Source organism: Bactrocera dorsalis, chromosome 6, assembly GCF_023373825.1.
Source record: "Bactrocera dorsalis isolate Fly_Bdor chromosome 6, ASM2337382v1, whole genome shotgun sequence".
Taxonomy (NCBI): Eukaryota; Metazoa; Arthropoda; class Insecta; order Diptera; family Tephritidae; genus Bactrocera; species Bactrocera dorsalis.
The window spans coordinates 37,313,085-37,331,705 of NC_064308.1; the positions used below are offsets into that span (position 1 = coordinate 37,313,085).

The 18,621-nt window shown below is 36.0% G+C and overlaps 1 protein-coding gene across 7 annotated transcripts in view; it reads right to left on the minus strand.

Moving 5' to 3' along the window:
* Positions 1 to 3,143: 3,143 nt before the first annotated feature.
* Positions 3,144 to 18,621, minus strand: part of LOC105227024 (uncharacterized) — a 227,674-nt gene continuing 212,196 nt past the window's right edge. For all 7 annotated transcript variants that reach the window (XM_049460180.1, XM_049460181.1, XM_049460179.1 and 4 more), the window contains one exon: positions 3,144 to 15,897. In XM_049460180.1, coding sequence (XP_049316137.1) covers positions 14,099 to 15,897 — 1,799 coding nt within the window. In that variant the 3' untranslated portion in view covers positions 3,144 to 14,098. The remainder of the gene's footprint in view (positions 15,898 to 18,621) is intronic.

Below are 18,621 nucleotides of genomic sequence, written 5' to 3' on the forward strand. Positions count from 1 at the left end.
GTATTATTTTTAGTTTAAACTATTTATTTTTGAATTGAAAAGAGTTATCTTATATCTTGCTTTTGTGTGAAATGTTCGAATGCTTTGTGTTGATTTAATGACATTGAAAAAAAACTTTGTAAATTATAAGGCCGATTATGGGACTGTTTTAACTTAAACGTGTGTTTTTACTTTTAATTATATACATACGAGTACTTACTTCTTTAATCTAATCAGGCCTGTTAAGTATTAGTTGCATAAATTATGCAGATATCAATTTTCGGATGTACTGGTATAATGGATTTAAAAAAAATTTGAATGGTCTCAAATTCGGTAGCAACTTGAAAATCGATGGTTAAATTTTTTCATTCTAAAATCGACTTGTGTGATGGCTCCTTGCTATTGGAAGAATTATGCAACTTCATTCAAAATACTTGCACTTTCACATTGTTTTCTTTTTTAAAACACTTTCCTGTATCAGGATTTTCGGTCTTACCGCTGATCAAAAATATCAAGAACAGTTTGTTAATAGGCCCGGTTCGTTTACAAAAGTTTTCAAAATCAAGTTAATAGTTAATAAACATTTTTCACATTTTTCCAATGTAGACTTCACGACAAGAAAATCACAAAATTGTGAATTTTTCCATGGGGAATGGAAAAGTTTACGTAAGAAGTTTACAATAAAACTATTTGTAGTTTTGTAGCCATTTATCGTTGAAGTTCTGATTGATCAGACTTGGTGAATTGAAATTAATCTTGAATTTTAGAAATTCGTCTGAACTTTCTTTGCTTACGTAAACGTCATTTTAAGAGTAAAAACAAATTATAGAAATTAATCAAAGCAAGACTTTTATTTATAAATTAAGCTGAAATCAGACTTGGCAAAACTCGCTCTGAGCATAACCAGTAAAGGTTAATCTTGAGTTTTCGATATTTATGTGAACTGTTTTTGCTTTCTGAAATATTATCATATTGAGACGTAAAACAATTTTATGGAAATTGTTTTAAGCAAGACTTTTATTTATATAGCTCCGTTGTACAAATGAAATATTACATATACACTATATGCATACGAGTATAAAAATATTAGCTGATTTATTTGTATCTCTTAAGGGGGTATTCTAGTCTAGAAATCAAATTTTGGGCAGTTTAATATGTTCACTATCAATTTTTTATGGTGTTTTTATTGATTTCTTAAGAATACAGAAAAAAATTTACAATAAAATATTAAAAATTAAAATAATTAGAGGGGGGAGAGACAGGTGTAAAAAAAATGGCGCATACTGGTGACATTGATCCTGACTCTCCTGGTGGTCTAAAAAAAATATCAAAAGAAATTCTTAATCAGTAAGGATGTTGTTACAGTTCCTACCTACCAGGGAACACGAAAAAACTTTTTTGGAAAAATGGCGACTGCCTAAAAATAAAAATCATTTTTTACGCTTTTTTTTTTGAAATTCTTGAATTTTTTTAAAACTAACTGTAACTGTAGCTCTTAAAATAATTTTAATTTTTAAAAATTCCTTGGAGGATATGTTCTTAAGGGTCTAAACTTTAAATATATAAAAAAAATTGAATTTTTCAAAATTCAAGAGTAGAATACCCCCTTAAGTAATTGCTCAAGAAAAGAAATTCACACGCTCAAGAGTAAGCGTAGTCAAGTAATTTTGACAGCAGGTTGCGCATTCTTATTAGAAGAGCAAGAGAAAATAACCAAAGAAAATAAACTAACGTGTGTATGTACATAAAAAATTTTCATGGCAATTTAAGGAATATGAATGAAGATTGGAATAATGATTTTAACTAATTGTAGGATGAATTTAATAATTACTTTGATTGACCTTCAAGAAAGAATTGTTGATTTCATGTTTCTTTGTAAAACCAGGATTGCCAAATACGCATTTTACTGAAAAAATGTATTAAAAATTAGTGCTAGATTTCTTTAGAGCTGCATACTAGCACAAGAAAATTTACCGCAAGAATTTTCTTGACCATTTCCTAAGCGTTTTTTTATATGATGCTTTTACGTTTCTTGAGAGCTGGATACTAAGCTTAAGTTCTAAATTTAAAAGATATTATTAGCATTGGTAAGGGACAGAGCGAGACGTGGTGAGATGAAACAAGGATAAACATGTATAAGGTGAACATAATTTATTGATCCAGCGAGTACAACAACGCCCTTACACAGAGATGGGCAAATTTTTAGCCCGCTAAGTTAACAAAGTGCTAACGAGTGCTAGATGAGGGGAATTTCAGTTTACGGAAGGAAGGGCGTAAAAGTTGCCAAAAAATCAATGACACTCCTCCGAAACTTGATGTTTATCGTAGAATGCAGGGATAATGGGATGCCCAACTTATTCCAGTGGGAGAGCGCCTCAAAATAAGCGTTTTTTATAACATTTTCCATTATGGCCAGATCAAACATAATAACAATTTTTGGGTATTTAAATTAAAACACCCAATATTTATTACGATTGCAAATTTAATCATTTACAATTGGAATATAATTCTACTTTGCAAAATATTTCATGAAATATATTTAAATTTCACATTTTCTTTGATTTTTATTGTTTTAAATTTTTATTCGCGATCTTGAACGGCGGCAAAAAATTCCTCTGTTCATCTCTTTATCTCTGGCAGAATGATTGCGGCAATATTGACATTGTACATAATTAAAGAGCGGAAATTTACTTCATATCGGAATTGTACAGTTGTGTGAACAAAAAGAGGTAAACATATTTTGCAGGTTTTAGAGTTTCACATTAATATTTGTTTTTATTTACCTTTTGATGGTGGGAAATTCTAATCACTGTTAGGAAAAAGTTATATAAGTTATTCTTGTAGCTAAAAACAAATTTATTTAATAAGAAAACAGCACATTTTAAAACTTCACAATACCACACTGTTGTTCCTATTTTGTTCACTATTATATGTGATAAAAGTGTTAATGGCGATGATTCCAGTTGTAAAAATTCATTTTAGTTACCATTGAGAAATCTTTTCTCAAGTGGTTTATATATGAATGTATCTATGCACATATATAAAACAGAAAAGATACTTGTGACCATATTTAATAAAAATGGCTTTATAAATCAATATACGATTTGTGATATTTTTCAGTTAGGTTATTTTACCAAAATATTCAAAGAATTGAGGTTGCATTTTATAATTGTTTCATTAAATGTTAAAGATCTAAGTTGCCCCTGGCAATGTATTAAAATAATAATACGCTCTTTAGAAAGGGAACACATATTTTTTAAAAAATAAAAAATCATAAAGTAAAAATATAATTGCTCGGTATGGCATTATTAATTGAGAGTGGCAAAGCACACAAACAGAATACATACGCCGATAGGTGTGTGCTGAGCGCTCATTTGTACATACGTATGTATTTGAAGACACAGTGGTCCATAAACTGAAGTTCTTCTTCTTCTTTAATGGCGGAGACACCGCTTACGTGATTATAGCCGAGTTAACAACAGCGCGCCAGTCGTTTCTTCTATTCGCTACGTGGCGCCAATTGGATATTCCAAGTGAAGCCAGGTCCTTCTCCACTTGGTCCTTCCAACGGAATGGAGGTCTTCCTCTTCCTCTGCTTCCTCCGGCGTGTACAGCGTCGAATACTTTCACAGCGGGAGTGTTTGCGTCCATTCGAACAACATGACCTAGCAGCGTAGCCGCTGTCTTTTAATTCGCTGAACTATGTCAATGCCGTCGTATATTTCGTACAGCTGATCGTTTCATGGACTTATAGAGTTTGGCTTTTGTTCGTCGAGGACTTTACTTTTCAATTGCCTACTCAGTCCGAAGTAGCACCTGTGGGCAAGAATAATCCTGCGTTGGATTTCCAGGCTGACATTGTTGGTGTTGTTACTACTGGTTCCTAAATAGACGAAATTATGTACAACTTCAAAGTTATGACTGTCAACAGTGAAGTGAGAGCCAAGTTGCGACTGCGACGATTGTTTGTTTGATGACAGGAGATATTTCATCTTGCCCTCGTTCAATGCCAGGTCCATTTGCTTTGCTTCCTTGTTCAGTCTGGAGAAAGCAGAACTAACGGCGCGGGTGCTGAGGCCGATGATATCAATATCATCAGCATACGCCAGCAGCTGTACACTCTTATAAAAGATTGTGCCTGCTCGATTAAGTTCTGCAGCTCGAACTTTTTTCTCCAGCAGCAGATTGCAGAAGTCGCACGATAGGGAGTCGCCTTGTCTGAAACCTCGTTTCGTATCGAACGACTCGGAGAAGTCCTTCCCGATCCTGACGGAGCTTTTGCTATTGCTCAACGTCAGTTTACACAGCCGTATCAGTTTTGCGGGGATACCAAATTCAGACATCGCGGCATAAGGGCAGCTCCATTTGGTGTCGTCGAAAGCAGCTTTGAAATCGACGAAGAGGTGGTGTGTGTCGATTCTCCTTTCACGGGTCTTTTCCAAGATTTGGTGCATGGTGAATATCTGGTCGATTGTTGATTTGCCAGGTCTAGGCCGCACTGATAAGGTCCAATCAGTTTGTTGACGGTGGGCTTTAATCTTTCACACAATACGGTCGATGAGACCTTATACGTGATGTTGAGGAGGTTTATCCCACGATAGTTGGCGCAGATTGTGGGGTCTCCCTTGTTATGGATTAAACATAGCACACTTAAATTCCAATCGTTGGGCATGCTTTCGTCCGGCCATACTTTACAAAGAATCTGATGCATGCCCCTTATCAGCTCTTCGCCGCCGTGTTTGAATAGCTCGGCCGGCAATCTATCGGCCCCGCTTTGTTGTTCTTCAAGCCGATAATTGCTATTCGCACTTCTTCATGGTCGGGCAATGGAACGTTCGCTCCATCGTCTTCGATTGGGGAATCGGGTTTGCTTTCTCCTGGCGTTGTACGATCACTGCCGTTCAGCAGGCTGGAGAAGTGTTCCCTCCATAATTTAAGTATGCTCTGGGCATCGGTGGCTAGATCACCTTGGGGGGTTCTACAAGATAATGCTCCGGTCTTGAAACCTTCTGTAAGCCGCCGCATTTTTTCGTAGAATTTTCTAGCGTTACCCCTGTCGGCCAGCTTATCAAGCTCTTCATACTCACGCATTTCGGCCTCTTTTTTTTTCTTTCTGCATATGTGTCTCGCTTCCCTCTTGAACTCTCGGTATCTACCCTAACCCGCACGTGTTATGGTCGATCGTAATGTTGCGAGGTAGGCAGTCTGTTTTCTCTCCGCTGCGACACGGCATTCCTCGTCGTACCAGCTGTTCTTTTGCATTTTCCGGAAACCAATGGTTTCGGTTGCAGCAGGAGTTTTAAGTGCCGTCCCACAGTTCCCTTATACCGAGTTGTTGACGAGTGCTCTCAGAAAGCAGGAGTGCAAGCCGAGTAGAAAATCGTTCGGCTGTCTGTTGTGATTGCAGATTCTCGACGTCGAACCTTCCTTATGTTTGTTGACGTGCGTTTTTTGCCGCACAGAGGCACGTGCGAATCTTGCGAATCTTAGCTGCAACAGAACAGTGGTACGAGTCGATGTTAGGACCTCGGAGCGTTCGCTCGTCTAGAACACTCGATACGTGTCTTTCATCTATCACAACATGATCGATCTGGTTGGTGGTTTTTCGATCCAGAGACAGCCAGGTAGCTTGATGTATTTTCTTGTACTGGAATCTTGTACCGCAGATAACCACATTTCGGGCCCCGGCGAAGTCGATGAGCCTCAACCCATTTGGGGAAGTTTCGACGTGGAGGCTGAAATTACCGACCGTAGTGCCAAAGATACCTTCTTTACCCATCCTGGCATCAAAGTCCTCAAGCAGGATTTTGACATCGTGGCGGGGGCAGCTCTCATAAATGCGCTCCAAGCGCTCATAGAAAGTATCTTTGGTCACATCGTTCTTCTCATCCGTCGGAACGCAGGCGCAAATCAGCGATATGTTAAAGAACCTCGCTTTGATGCGGATTGTGGCTAGACGTTCATTCACCGGAGAGTGAATGATAGTACTCGGCGACGGAGTCTCTCTGCCACCACGAATCCCACACCAAACTTGCGCTGCTTTATATTGTCACTGTAGTAAATGCCACCAGGACCTACTCGTCTCTGTTCTTGTCCCGTCCATCGAATTTCTTGGACGGCGATGATGTCAGCCTTTATTTTCACGAGGACATCAACCAGCTGGGCAGCGGCGCCTTCCCAATTAAGGGACCGGACATTCTAAGTGCATGCCCTCAATTCGTAGTCCTTATTTCGTTTGCTATGGTCGTCATCAAAAGGGGGGTCACTCATCCGAAGGTTGTTGTTCCTTTTCATTGGTATGATTTTTTTCGTGGCGGGTCCCAAACCCCGCGTACAACCCTGCGGAGGGGACTGAAGTTATTATAATTTAAATGTGCAGAAATGTTATCAGCGCTTGAAAACAGTGTCCAAAATATAAAAAGAAAAAATAAGTAATTTTATGTGGAATGGGAAGAAAAGTATTTATGTCAGGAAAGCTCTGGCGGCATACAATATCTACTATGTAAAAGCATATTCCGATAAAGAAATACAATATTCAAAGGCATTATGAAGCGCAACACGAAGAATATGACCGGTATACAGGTGAATCTCGTACCGATTTTTATGAACTTATGACAACATTAAAGCAGAGGTTTGTAAGTGAATAAGTGGTTTCAAATGTGATAATATCTGGAATATTGTACTTTTAGGAATGTTCTGTTGATAGTAACGGTGCAATCTATGTTAGCTATGCGACGGCACTTAAAATGGTTTTAGGTAACCACTCATTTTTCGATGGAGATTTCATTAAAGAATGCATTTTGGAATCAGCTCGAACTTTAACCAAAGAACATCTTCCGAAATATTTATTATACTTTTTATTATTTGTTTTACATTTTATAAACTTATGGTAGTTATAAAGAAACTTAAAACTGTTAGTCAATTTTACAATTGTTACCCACAGTGCAACTACCCTTATATACGCGCGCTCTCTTTCGTAAACAAGGAGTGGTAAAATACGTTGCTCTCAATTCCCTTTTTATGTTTGCCCGTGACGATCCCCTCATCTAGCCCTCAAAATGTGCACGCTTTTGACTCATTTTTACTCAATGTAAAAATTAACTGGGGGCTCAACCGGGATGGCAAATTTATTTGCTATCCAAAAAGCCAGATTTTCCCGAAAGGAATAAATCAGAAAAATTCCACAGGAAGTAGGACTTCCAGCACTAAATGCTTGAAAAAAGTGCAGAAGAAATTGGCAATGAATATAAGTAAAAGTCCTGTAACAGCGGACAATACTTCCACAATGAATCATAAGCAGATCCCGAAGAAACGGACAGCGAATTCAGCAAGGTTCACAACAGACCCTGGAGCAGCGGACAGCGACAATTCCTGAAAAAGTGAAACAAGGTAAAAAAGTATAGGTCCTGAAATAATGGATAATACTTTCACCATGATTCACAATAGACCCTGAGCGGACAACGTTGAATCCTGAAACATTGGACAGTTGATTATCAGTTAGGAAGAAGCAAAGATGGCCCAACTCCAAGCACAAATAACTGCATTGATGGTAATTATAAACAAGCAACAAGAGGAATTTATACAAAGATTATCCTCAATCGAAAAGTGAAAATTTCCACACGCCACACCAATTATCCAAAAAAAAAAGGCACCGAAAACAAGGAAGTCAAAAAGGAAAATGGTTGTTGAATTCTAGAAAATTAACGCTAATTCAAAACTAATTGAAAGAAAACATCATATAAAACACGAAAAAATAATTAAGTATATAATATAGAAATGTAGTAATTATAAGCACAAAAAAATTAATCAAACATATACGAAAAGTGAAAATGTCCACAAACACAGCCAATAATTCCAAAAAAGGCACCGAAAACAAGGCAAGCCAAAAAGGAAAGTGGTTGTTGAATTGTAGAAAATTGAAGCTAATTAAAAATTAAATTATAAGAGAAAAGAAAGCATAATAAGAAACATGCAAAAATTATAACTTACTATATAATATAAAATACAATAATACAATAATTAATTATTATAAGCCGACTTCAAGCCTAAATGTTTTGAAATGAAAACATTTCATTTTAACAGAGGGGAGAGTTAAGGAACGTATTCCTTATAATAGTAACAAAGAACAAAACAACCTTTAGTTTCAGTGAATAGAATGTATCCAAACAACCTTGAGTTGAAGCAATTGAAATGCACTATCACTACAACAAACAATCCTAAACAAAGAAGTATCAAAACAACATTGAGTTTGAATACCACAACAACCTTATCTTAAACAAAGAAAATGTATCTAAGCAAACAATATATCGCTCATTTGCTGCAAGACCGGCATAAATCAAAAAACGTGATTTTTGAGTTAATGCTGCAGAATTGTTCGTTATATCATACTTCATGTTGAGTGAATTCATATGAATACCTCTTATATGCTCCGCTTGAGTCACCGTGTAAGGTTGTAGTCAGTTGAAAACTTTTAACGCGTGTTCTGGAAAATCGATTTTTTTGACTTATGCCGGTCTTGAAGCAAATGAGCAATATGTGACCTGGTCTACGGAAAGGGGGCTTAGGTGTCAAAAACAATTAATGAGATAACGAGAAACACGAAACGAGTTGTTTATTTTTAACAGCTGTTTCCCAGAAAACTAGTTTTCGCACGTTAGCTCCCTTTTCGTAGACCAGGTCACATATATGCATGTAAACAAACCAAAACAAATAATATAATCTGTAAACAAACTATTAACTAGTAATAAGTAAACATACTAGTTAGTATAAATAGAAGTTAAAACCATGTAATAAATTAGACTTAAGAATATAAATAAAGAATACACATTTCGGTGCAGCTCAAAATATATTCTTTTGACTCATTTTTACTCAATGTAAAAATTAACTCGGGCCCGAACGGTGCAAAATGTCACTGAGGGCTAATATGCCCACCTTTGTACTTACAGAATATAGTCAGAAGAAATATATGAAGTACGTAAGTACCTGAGTATATGGTATATGAAAATATGCCAAACCGGCGGAACATTTAATTTTGATACCGTTTAAAAATTACATACGCTTATTTGCGTTGGAATACAAGCAGTACTGTTAACGAATTTTCAAATGAAAAAAATATACTAATGTATCATTGAAGAGAATGGAATGAAAGGGAATAATTTGGGGTACTTACATATGTTTTTAGAAAATTATTTATTAAAACAAGAAAAACCATTAAGCTATTATACGAGCCAAAGGAAAGCGTTTTGCTAATTTTTTCTAGACAAACGTGTTAAGGTTACTTAATATGTTGGATCTGGACAGTTTGCTTGCAGATTATATGTTTTAGTGTTTAATCGAGGGTTTTTACCGCCCTTTTTAATAAATTTTTTTAGCATTTTGTGTGAAATTCTGAGCCCAATGTGAAATAAAAGTTGGGTCGACTCCACCCAAATTTTCTATTCTGTTTAGCCTGTTTGTTAATATGTTCTATTGTGTATGTCAAGTTGAAAAATTAGCTGCGGATTTCTGCAACTTTTTGATTTTTTGCTAATTAAGGAATGGCTAGATGGTGATCTATTTTTTTCCTGAAGCAGTCATTGATCAACATAAACACAAACCTTTTTCACCACTAAGCACCACTAAGCCACAAAAAAAAAAAATTCGTATGTTATCTGAAAAAAGGAATGCTTCGCAAGTTGTTTCAATGTTGGGCTCAGAATCTGCAATAGCGTTAAACGTTTAGATGATCAAACAAAAGCTCCTATTCGGTATATCCATTATTTGGCTTTGTGTTTGTATGGAGGCTATGCAAAAAGCTCTTACAAATTGATTCTATGCGTTGCTAAAAAACGAAGCTGTAATATTCATCCGAGCTACGATGTTTTAGCTAAAGGTAAAGGGCAATGTTACCCCAATGGCATACACGTCGGCTTAACTGAATTTGACATGTATTCTTGACTAAATTCTTGTACGAGTATATGAAATAAAGGGCTTTTCACCAGCGACCAATGTACTAACCGGCTATTCTTTAGTGTTCCTGAAACTGGAACAATTGATGAACATTTATTTGCGATATGTATTGTTCCTTTGGGAATAAAAAATTTATCTTCATTAATAAAGCAAAATTATCGGTTTTCTTCAATTCAGGTTTTCAATAAAAATAATTTTCGAGAATGTCAGCGAACTTAGTTCAGGTAGGGGTTTAAAAATGTTAGGTGGCATATTGCACAAAATTCTGCCAAAAATATTGAATATTGAAGTAGAACATGAATTTCATTTGACAATGATCGACAGAAAAGTATTCAATGCTTTAGCGGAGTCATTATCATTTATGAGGTGATCCCAATTGGTTCCTCTGCAGCAACGAAAGAAACATTTGCATATACATATGTATGTGGATTATCAACATTACATGCTTGAATATGGGGTTTCGAGAGTATAGTTCATATCGCCTACAAACTACCAATAAAAATTCCTGGAAAAATTAAAGAAATTGTCGAAGCAACAAAGAAAAAATTCAACTTAAACTGAGAAAACAAATGGGTATCTTTGTGGAGGGATTACAACTGTGGTAATACTGCCGAAACGAATTATACTTATTTTTTGTGAATACTGCCAAAATGTTTTTTTGGTGGTGACGTACAAGTGGAATTAATCTAAGGAATTTTGCGCACAATGGATTGTTTCGTTACCTATAGAAATGATGTCAGAAGAGGCGCTTGAAGTAAGTATTAAAGAATAAATACTCAAATAGAGACCTCGAGACTGTGCACCATGGAAAACTTAATGCACGCTCTATTGGTTTCTTTGAACTTTTTCATAACTTTAAAATCTAGAAGTCTCTCGAAGTACTCTAAAAAATACATTAATATGGGTGATGAACTCAAGCATCTTCTTTTACAATCAGCCGTATTTCCGACAAAAAAAGGGAAGTAGGAATATTTTATGAAAAATATATTAATGTCAAAAAAACGAAGAAGTACAGCTATTATTTTCTAAAGTTTTCATATAATTTATATGCAAAAAATAAAGAAAACAATTAAGAAAAACAAGAAAATTATCGAAATCAATTGATAAAGTATTTGTTAATTAACATTAACTATTTAAATAGCATTACATCTAAAATTTGTAATTTCACGAAGTTATGTCTGGTGGTGAATTGTTCTATTCGTAAAATCATTGAAATCATTACAAATAGTGTAACTTATTTTCCATTCGCTGTGCCATTTTGTGAGGAGTGAATTGATCAGAAAACTAAATTAAACAGATCTGTTTAATAAAATAGTTATGGAACTGTTATATATTGATCTCAACGGAATAACTTTGTTGTTGCTCATATGATATTTTATGTGAAATAGTAATAAACAGGAAAAACGACGGCTAGTTTCAAAAATTGACCTAGCCTGTTAATTTTATTTTTAATTTTGATATACATTTTATTGAGAAAATTATATTGGACTTTTAAAAGTTTAACACTAAAGTAATGTTCTTTCAATGGCACAAGAAGACAAATATAACTATAAGTTCCACTAAAATAATTCAACTTTTAATTTGGAAAACTTCATCAGGAACTGAAAACACTTAGACAAACGTTTTCGAACGCGTTTTTTCCAATATGTAATTGTAATTTACAGATTTTTATAAAAACGTTATGTGAGTAAATCTCTTGTTTATAAGCTTGAACTGAAACATATTTTGTTTGTAGCTTTGGGTATTACTTTAACTCCTTTTTTATATTTATATAAACTACATCCATCGTATTTGCTTGTAGCTTCTGGGTATTACTTTCACTCCTTTTTTATATTTATATAAACTACATCCATCGTATTTGTTGTATTTACTATGAAATGTTTCTTTGATTTTTTCACATGCTTCATTTATAACCGTTACGTGAGTACATACATAAATTACGGGTGATACGACTTTATTTCAATATCATTCAATTTCATTTCTAATGCAACTTAGAAGAGGCGTGTTTTATTTCACCAGCACGTTAAGCTATTAGCTTATTTTGTGTGAAAGACTTAGCCAATATACAATATGTATTTATATTGGCTTGTCAAAACCTATCTTAGTTTATATATTCAACTAGAGGCATTGCTAGTTCTTCTCGTTTTTTAATTCAGAACAGTTAAAGTTTTGCAGAAAAAAGTAGTTGGCACTAACGAAAAAGTTCATTTTAACAGATGATATTGTGAACATACCCAAATTACATATATTTTTGAATGGGTATTGAGTTTAAATTAAGACAAATGTGAACATTTATAGTATATTAATACATTAATATCTCATTTACAAATTTAACAACTAAAACTAACCTTTTCAACAAGTCAGAAATTTTGAAATTAATTAAATATCGTATCAGCTGACTGTTCCTGTCCGCATTACTAACACACTTCGTTTTAAGGCAAAACATTAAAAAAGCTAAGTGCGTTTTATTTGCCAACGATTTAGCCATTAGCTTATGATGGTCAAATAAAATACGTCCAATACTTTCTCCGTGATTATATTTTATTTGTAACTTTTAAATAATTATAAAAATCTCGAGTAGTGGTCAAAGGTCGAAGAACGTTAAATTGTCACACTTCGAGATGCCTACCTACATTCGTCCATACATGTACATATATCTTGCAAGAACGGCAAAAACGCAATTAAAAAGTTCACACCATTGTACGAAATATTCCTTTAGACTATTTCTTGAACTGAAATTACAAAGGATTCGAAAGTTCGTATTATTGTACGAAGCACCGCTCTGAGATAAGAAGACTTCTTAAAGAAAAATTTCAAAAAATTTTGGCAATGTTTGTTAACAGAATAATTTAGATTATGATTCTTGTGTAACAAGAATCCTGTATCTCTCATCAGGGTTGGTGACATCAAATATGATGGTGATAGTTCGATCTAAATGATTTCTAGAAGGATTGTATTGTTGCCGTGGATAGTCATTAATACTATATTTTTTGTGAAGATACCTTGTCAAATAAAAAAAGTTTTCCAGACAAGAACTTGATTTTGATCGTTTACATTCTGTGGCAGCTATGTACATAAATGCTTTAGTGTTTCGATATCAGCGGTTCCGACAAATGAGCAGCTTCTTTGAGAAAAAGGATGAGCGCACATTTTCAGATCGATACCTCAAGAATTGAAGGACTTGTTTACGTATATATGGACGGACAGACTGGCATGACTGAATCAGTTCAGCTGATAATTTATAAAGCTGAATATTGTCTTCACGTGCAATATCTTCTACATTCTCAGGTTGCAAGCGGGATTTTCTTCTTATATTTCTTAAACAGTTTCGCCTATGGTTTTCTACGTCCTGACGACTTTTACGACTTGAAATTTAGTACTGCATGGTATAAATTAGATTATTAGGGCATTTTATCCGCTGGGAGTCATTCTTCACTCACTTACAAAAAATATACTAGGTATTTTAGCCGGTAGCTCGTATTAAACGTTTTTCTTTTACCGATAGTAATAAATTGATGCAATATCGCAATACGTGACCAGCCTTTTGCGTTCAAATCTTTAGGTGGATAATATTGTATATGAATTTACCTATACAAATGACTTGATCAGTGCCTTGCGAGTATCGAGATGTTTTCGCACGTTAATGCTTTAACTGTTCTTAACGGATTTATACGGTAGTCAAAGAAAAAATAATTAAAACAAAAACGTCATTATGTTTCCCTCGTATTTTTATTTCGCAAAGAAAGTATCCTTTCCTTATTATAAGTTCTTCAATTTTACCTGACCAAGTTATATTTATGTCTGCATGATTTGCTTATGTGGAATACTACTTTAAAATTGTGTAATTTTTCTACATGATTATATGGTTATAATAATCGCTCTGGGCATTTATATATATATATATATAAATTCGCAATAAGTGATAAATATATATGTATATATATATATATATATATGAGTGAGTGACGTTAGATTTCCAAAGTATCGATGAGACCGCTAATATACTTGTATATCTTTGATACATATTTCCTTTAAACCAGTTAGTTTTGCTCCCTTATCCTTTGACAACGAGTGTTTACCGCTGCTGTTGTTGTATTGTATTAACTAGTTCAATATCGCTCCGTGCAATTACATCTAAGGCGACCTTTTAATTATCGCAAATGATTGGTTTTCACGCACTGCTGTGATGCTGTGTTGTAGATGTTTGCTGTTGTTGTTGTTGCTGGTGATGTATACTTGCAGTATTAACAGCTGCTGTGACTGCATTATTGGTGGTCTGTTGGGCGGCTGTGAGAAAGTTTAGCGCTCGTGCGTCGTTATGCAACCGCAAGGCTTGCTCCAGCCGGTGCTCCTGCATGCGTATCGCTTCGCTAAGATCGGAAGTTAGCTGTGACTGCTGCTGGGACACTACGGATGTGGATTGCTGTTGTAAGCTGCCACTGGTGTTCAGCTTTTGTGTTTGTTGTTGAGACAATAAATGTTGGTGATGATGCTGCTGTTGCTGTTGCAACGCCACATCACCTCCGATTAGTTGTTGCTGTGGCGTTTGATGGGATTCGGCTTTAACCTGTATTGCGTTGTTGTTCTGTGAAGCGACATTATTGTCATTATTACTGTCATTCGTGCTTGTTACAGCTACACTGCCTCCTATGACGCTGTTGGATGCAGCCACGGTTGCTGCTAAGCGAAAAGCCGCTTCCGTGTGCGAGCGAAGTATAGCTTCCGCATGCTGCTGCATACGTAATGCAGTATCTGGTGAGTGCGGTTGTTGCATCTGATTCAAATGATGGTGATGGTGATGATGCATTGTGGCATTCTGTAGTGCTGAAGCCACATTGTGTTGGCTTTGATGGCTGCTACCAGAAACGCTGTGCTGGCTATAAGAAGTGTGTCCTGTTTGCAAATTGTTCGTCGGATGGTGTTGATGATGTCCGTGAATATGTTGATCATGTTGCTGATGCATTCCACTTAACGGATCCACGACACTCAAAGTATTGCGCATCATCGAGTCACGCATAGCGTTCATCGTCACGACTGCGTTAACTGCAGATGAATCTGATTGTAGATTTGGAATTATCGCGTTCGGAGAGTTAGCGCTCATACGCAAGCCACTAGGGGTCAATGGCCCTGATATCGATGTTTGATTGTTGTCTCCTGGGGTTTCTTGCTGCTGTTGTTGTTGCTGCTGCGTCTGATGTTGTTGTTGGTGGTGCTGTGTGTGCATTTGCTGCTGACTGGACGTATTGCCGACTACATTACCAACGTTGGTTGTTGCACTGTTATTGCTACAGCCTATGGCAATATTGCCCCCGCTTTGTTGTTGGCTGACTTGATTAATGCGCATCGCAGCCGCCAAATTTACAACAGCTGCTTGCACACTTGATCTGGTAGATTCGACGCAGCCAACTGGAGATGCGATGCCCACACCAGATACACCAGCCACATTCCCTCCACCACTTACTCCTGCGCCACTAGCTGAAGCTGCCACAGCTACCGCAGCTGCTGATGCAGCGGCCATCAATGACATGCGGTTTGCCACGTGTATATCCGTGTCCACACCGACCCCATACTGATTGCTTAAGTGAGGGTTATTACTCGTACGACCCAATAGCTCATTTAATTTATTGCTATTGCAATTATTGTTGTTATTGCTGTTGTTAGATAGTAAGTGAATACCACTCCCCTGCTCAGAAGCTGCAGAGGAAGAAAGGCGCCCTGTCGAAGAACATTCCGAGTTAGCTGAAGGCGAAGGACACAGGGAATTCGAGCCCCCGCCATCGCCTATCAAAGGCAGTAAGCCGTTGCCTCCATTGCCACCTCCGCTGCACCCTCCACTAGCCGAGGCAGCTAGCGTTGCAGCTAGTATTGAATCACGTTCCCGTCTTTCTGCCGCTGCCCGTGATAAAACATACTGTGCAGCAAATTGGTGCTTAGGATCCATACGCATATGTTCCATGTGTGTGAGAAGACCTAAAATAGCATTGAGAAGAACCCTTTGAAATTATTTTCGTTCTATATAGACAGTTGTGTTATAATATACGCTTTTCGAAATATAGAGTGTTATTTAAAAATATTATAGTTTCCTTTACTTTAGAGCAGTGGTTCCCAAACTTATTTTGTCTACCGCCCACTTTGAGAATAAATATTTTTTTAGCGCAACCATTTTTTCATCTATTTAAAAACCACTACTACTTCAAATTAATTATTTTGACCTATATACTTATGTATATTAACGGAGAATTCTAAACGAAACTTTTACTATAACCAGCAACTTGAAACCTGAGCGCAGTAGGTAACATACAACGGCGCTTAGGTCTCAAGTTAACTCTTACGGGTTCCACCTGCCAATAAGAATGATTATTGAAACACAACTTTATAGTATTAAAACAGAGAATCTTTTATTAAAAATAAAACTAAAATAATCGACTCATATATAAAAACTAATGTGAAGGATGAATCTGATGCTGTTTAATAAGTTTGTTAACATCAGGTTTCAATTTACTTAAGAACAGTCGCAAGTCGCTACGTTCGGTAACAAGCAAACGATTTCTATTTTTAGTAAGCAGTGTTGTCACAGCACTAAATCCACGTTCACATAAATATGACAATGGGAATGCTATCAAGAATCGTTGAACGATTGCCACAATCCTGGGTACAATTGCGAGATCGGTTTTTGTATCCAAAATTCTTGGTAACCATTTTTGAACTTGATTTTTATTTCCTCGTTTGTTGTCAATTCTATAAGTTCTTCTTCCAGCTGAGGTGACATTGCTGTGTTGACATTTGAAAACGGATCCAACAACCAGGCTGGTATTTCCAAGTTCAAAATGTCCTGGTATCCTTCGGTGAAGTCAATGTGGAGGTTTTCCAAATGTTGGCAGTAAGCAAACAATTCGTCGTTACTGCATGATACTGATAAATTCGGAAAATTGTGAAACTCACGTCTGCCCAAATTCTTTTTGTGTAGAAGCAGTTTGGCTGCAAAAGCAGCAACGACGTTTTTTTTGTTTTAATTAAATTTAGTTTATCACCTTGCAGTTGGAGATTCATGTCGTTGAACAATTTATACAGGACTGTCATGTAAGCTATATCATTCTTTGATGTTATGAGCTTGTCTTGAAATTCTGTATCTTTAGTTTCCAAGAACTCTATAACAGAGTCAAACAGGTTGTAAAATCGAGTCAGACAGTTGCCTCTTGATAGCCAACGAACTTCAGTATGAAAGAACAAACGATTGAAATCCTCGTCATTAGTAACACAAAGCTGATGAAATAATCTATCATTTAAAGAGCTGTTGCGGATCTTATTGACTGCTTTGATGACATACATATTGCAGTGATTGAAATAGTTTTTCAATTTAGTTTCTAGCAACTAAATGTTGTCTATGAATAACGCAATGTACACCAAGGACATCTGGAATTTTATTTTTTAAGTGCGCTATTAAGCCTTCATGGCACCCTATCATAGCCGGAGCGCCATCCGTAGCAATTGAAATAATATTTTTCAAAGGAATCTCTTTCTCATCGCAAAACATTTCCAATATATTGAATATGGTTTCGCCTTTTGTATCGGTCTCTAAATTTCTAGCAAATAATAGTTCTTCACTTATTTTCTCATCTTTAATAAACCTCACGTAAGACAACAACAATGCTTCATTAGTTGGTAAAGTGGACTCATCGAGCTGAATTGAGAATTGGCTTGTCCTTAGGTGATCGCACAATGATTCTTCAATGTTTTCAGCCATTTCATCAATTCGTCTTTGCACAGAATTATTACTCAAAGGAATTTTTCGGAAATATCTGCGGCCGGTTTATGAAGCACAGTAGTTAATACTTCATTTATTGCTGGCAATATTAGCTCTTCTCCGATGTTATTGAGCAATTAACAAAGAGATATTATACGAAGCTCGAAGTCCGTCGTCATCTTGCTTAGCAGCCGCCGAAAATAGTTTTGCTACACTTGGCTGAGTATTATGCTTCTTCTCTAGGTCTTGAAAACATGCTACATTCTTGCCTCTCTTATCTGGATGCATTTTATTCAGAGGATCTTGCAGTCTTGAAGGCTTCATTGCTTCATTCGAAAATGTTTTTAGACATAGAAGACACAAAGGCGAGGATGGGTTTTTGAGATTTTCAACGCACAGTATTGCCGTCTCTTCGTTTTTACTTCCGACATTGTTTTGCTTTGAGAGATACGTTTAACTTCGCGAGTAGTGTAAAGGAGGCGTAAGTAATGCTCATCTATTGCGCGCAAAACCACAAATGAATATAAAATAAATATTACATTGTTTATATAGGAATGCTTAAGCACAATTATTATATAGTAGTCCAAAAATATGAATTCTTATTTTTCCTAGAAATACATTTGTAAAAAAAGGATCTTTCTCCTTTTCTTATTTTCCCCAGAAATACATTTGTAAGAAAGGATAAAGATCCTTTTTTTATTTTCCACATAAAAGGTTTAAGGAGTTCAAAAGCTCAAAACGTGCGCTACATTTCGCAAATGATAAAACCGAACCTACGAGGTGTGTTCAAAAAGTATCGCGAATTTTGTGTTTTTCCAAAAATTATTTATTTATTCATGAATATCTATTTTGTCCCTTTCAAAGTAATCCCCATGAAATATTATACATTTGTGCCAACGGTTTTTTCAATCTTCGAAGCACTTCAAAAAATTATTTTTTTTTATCTTCTT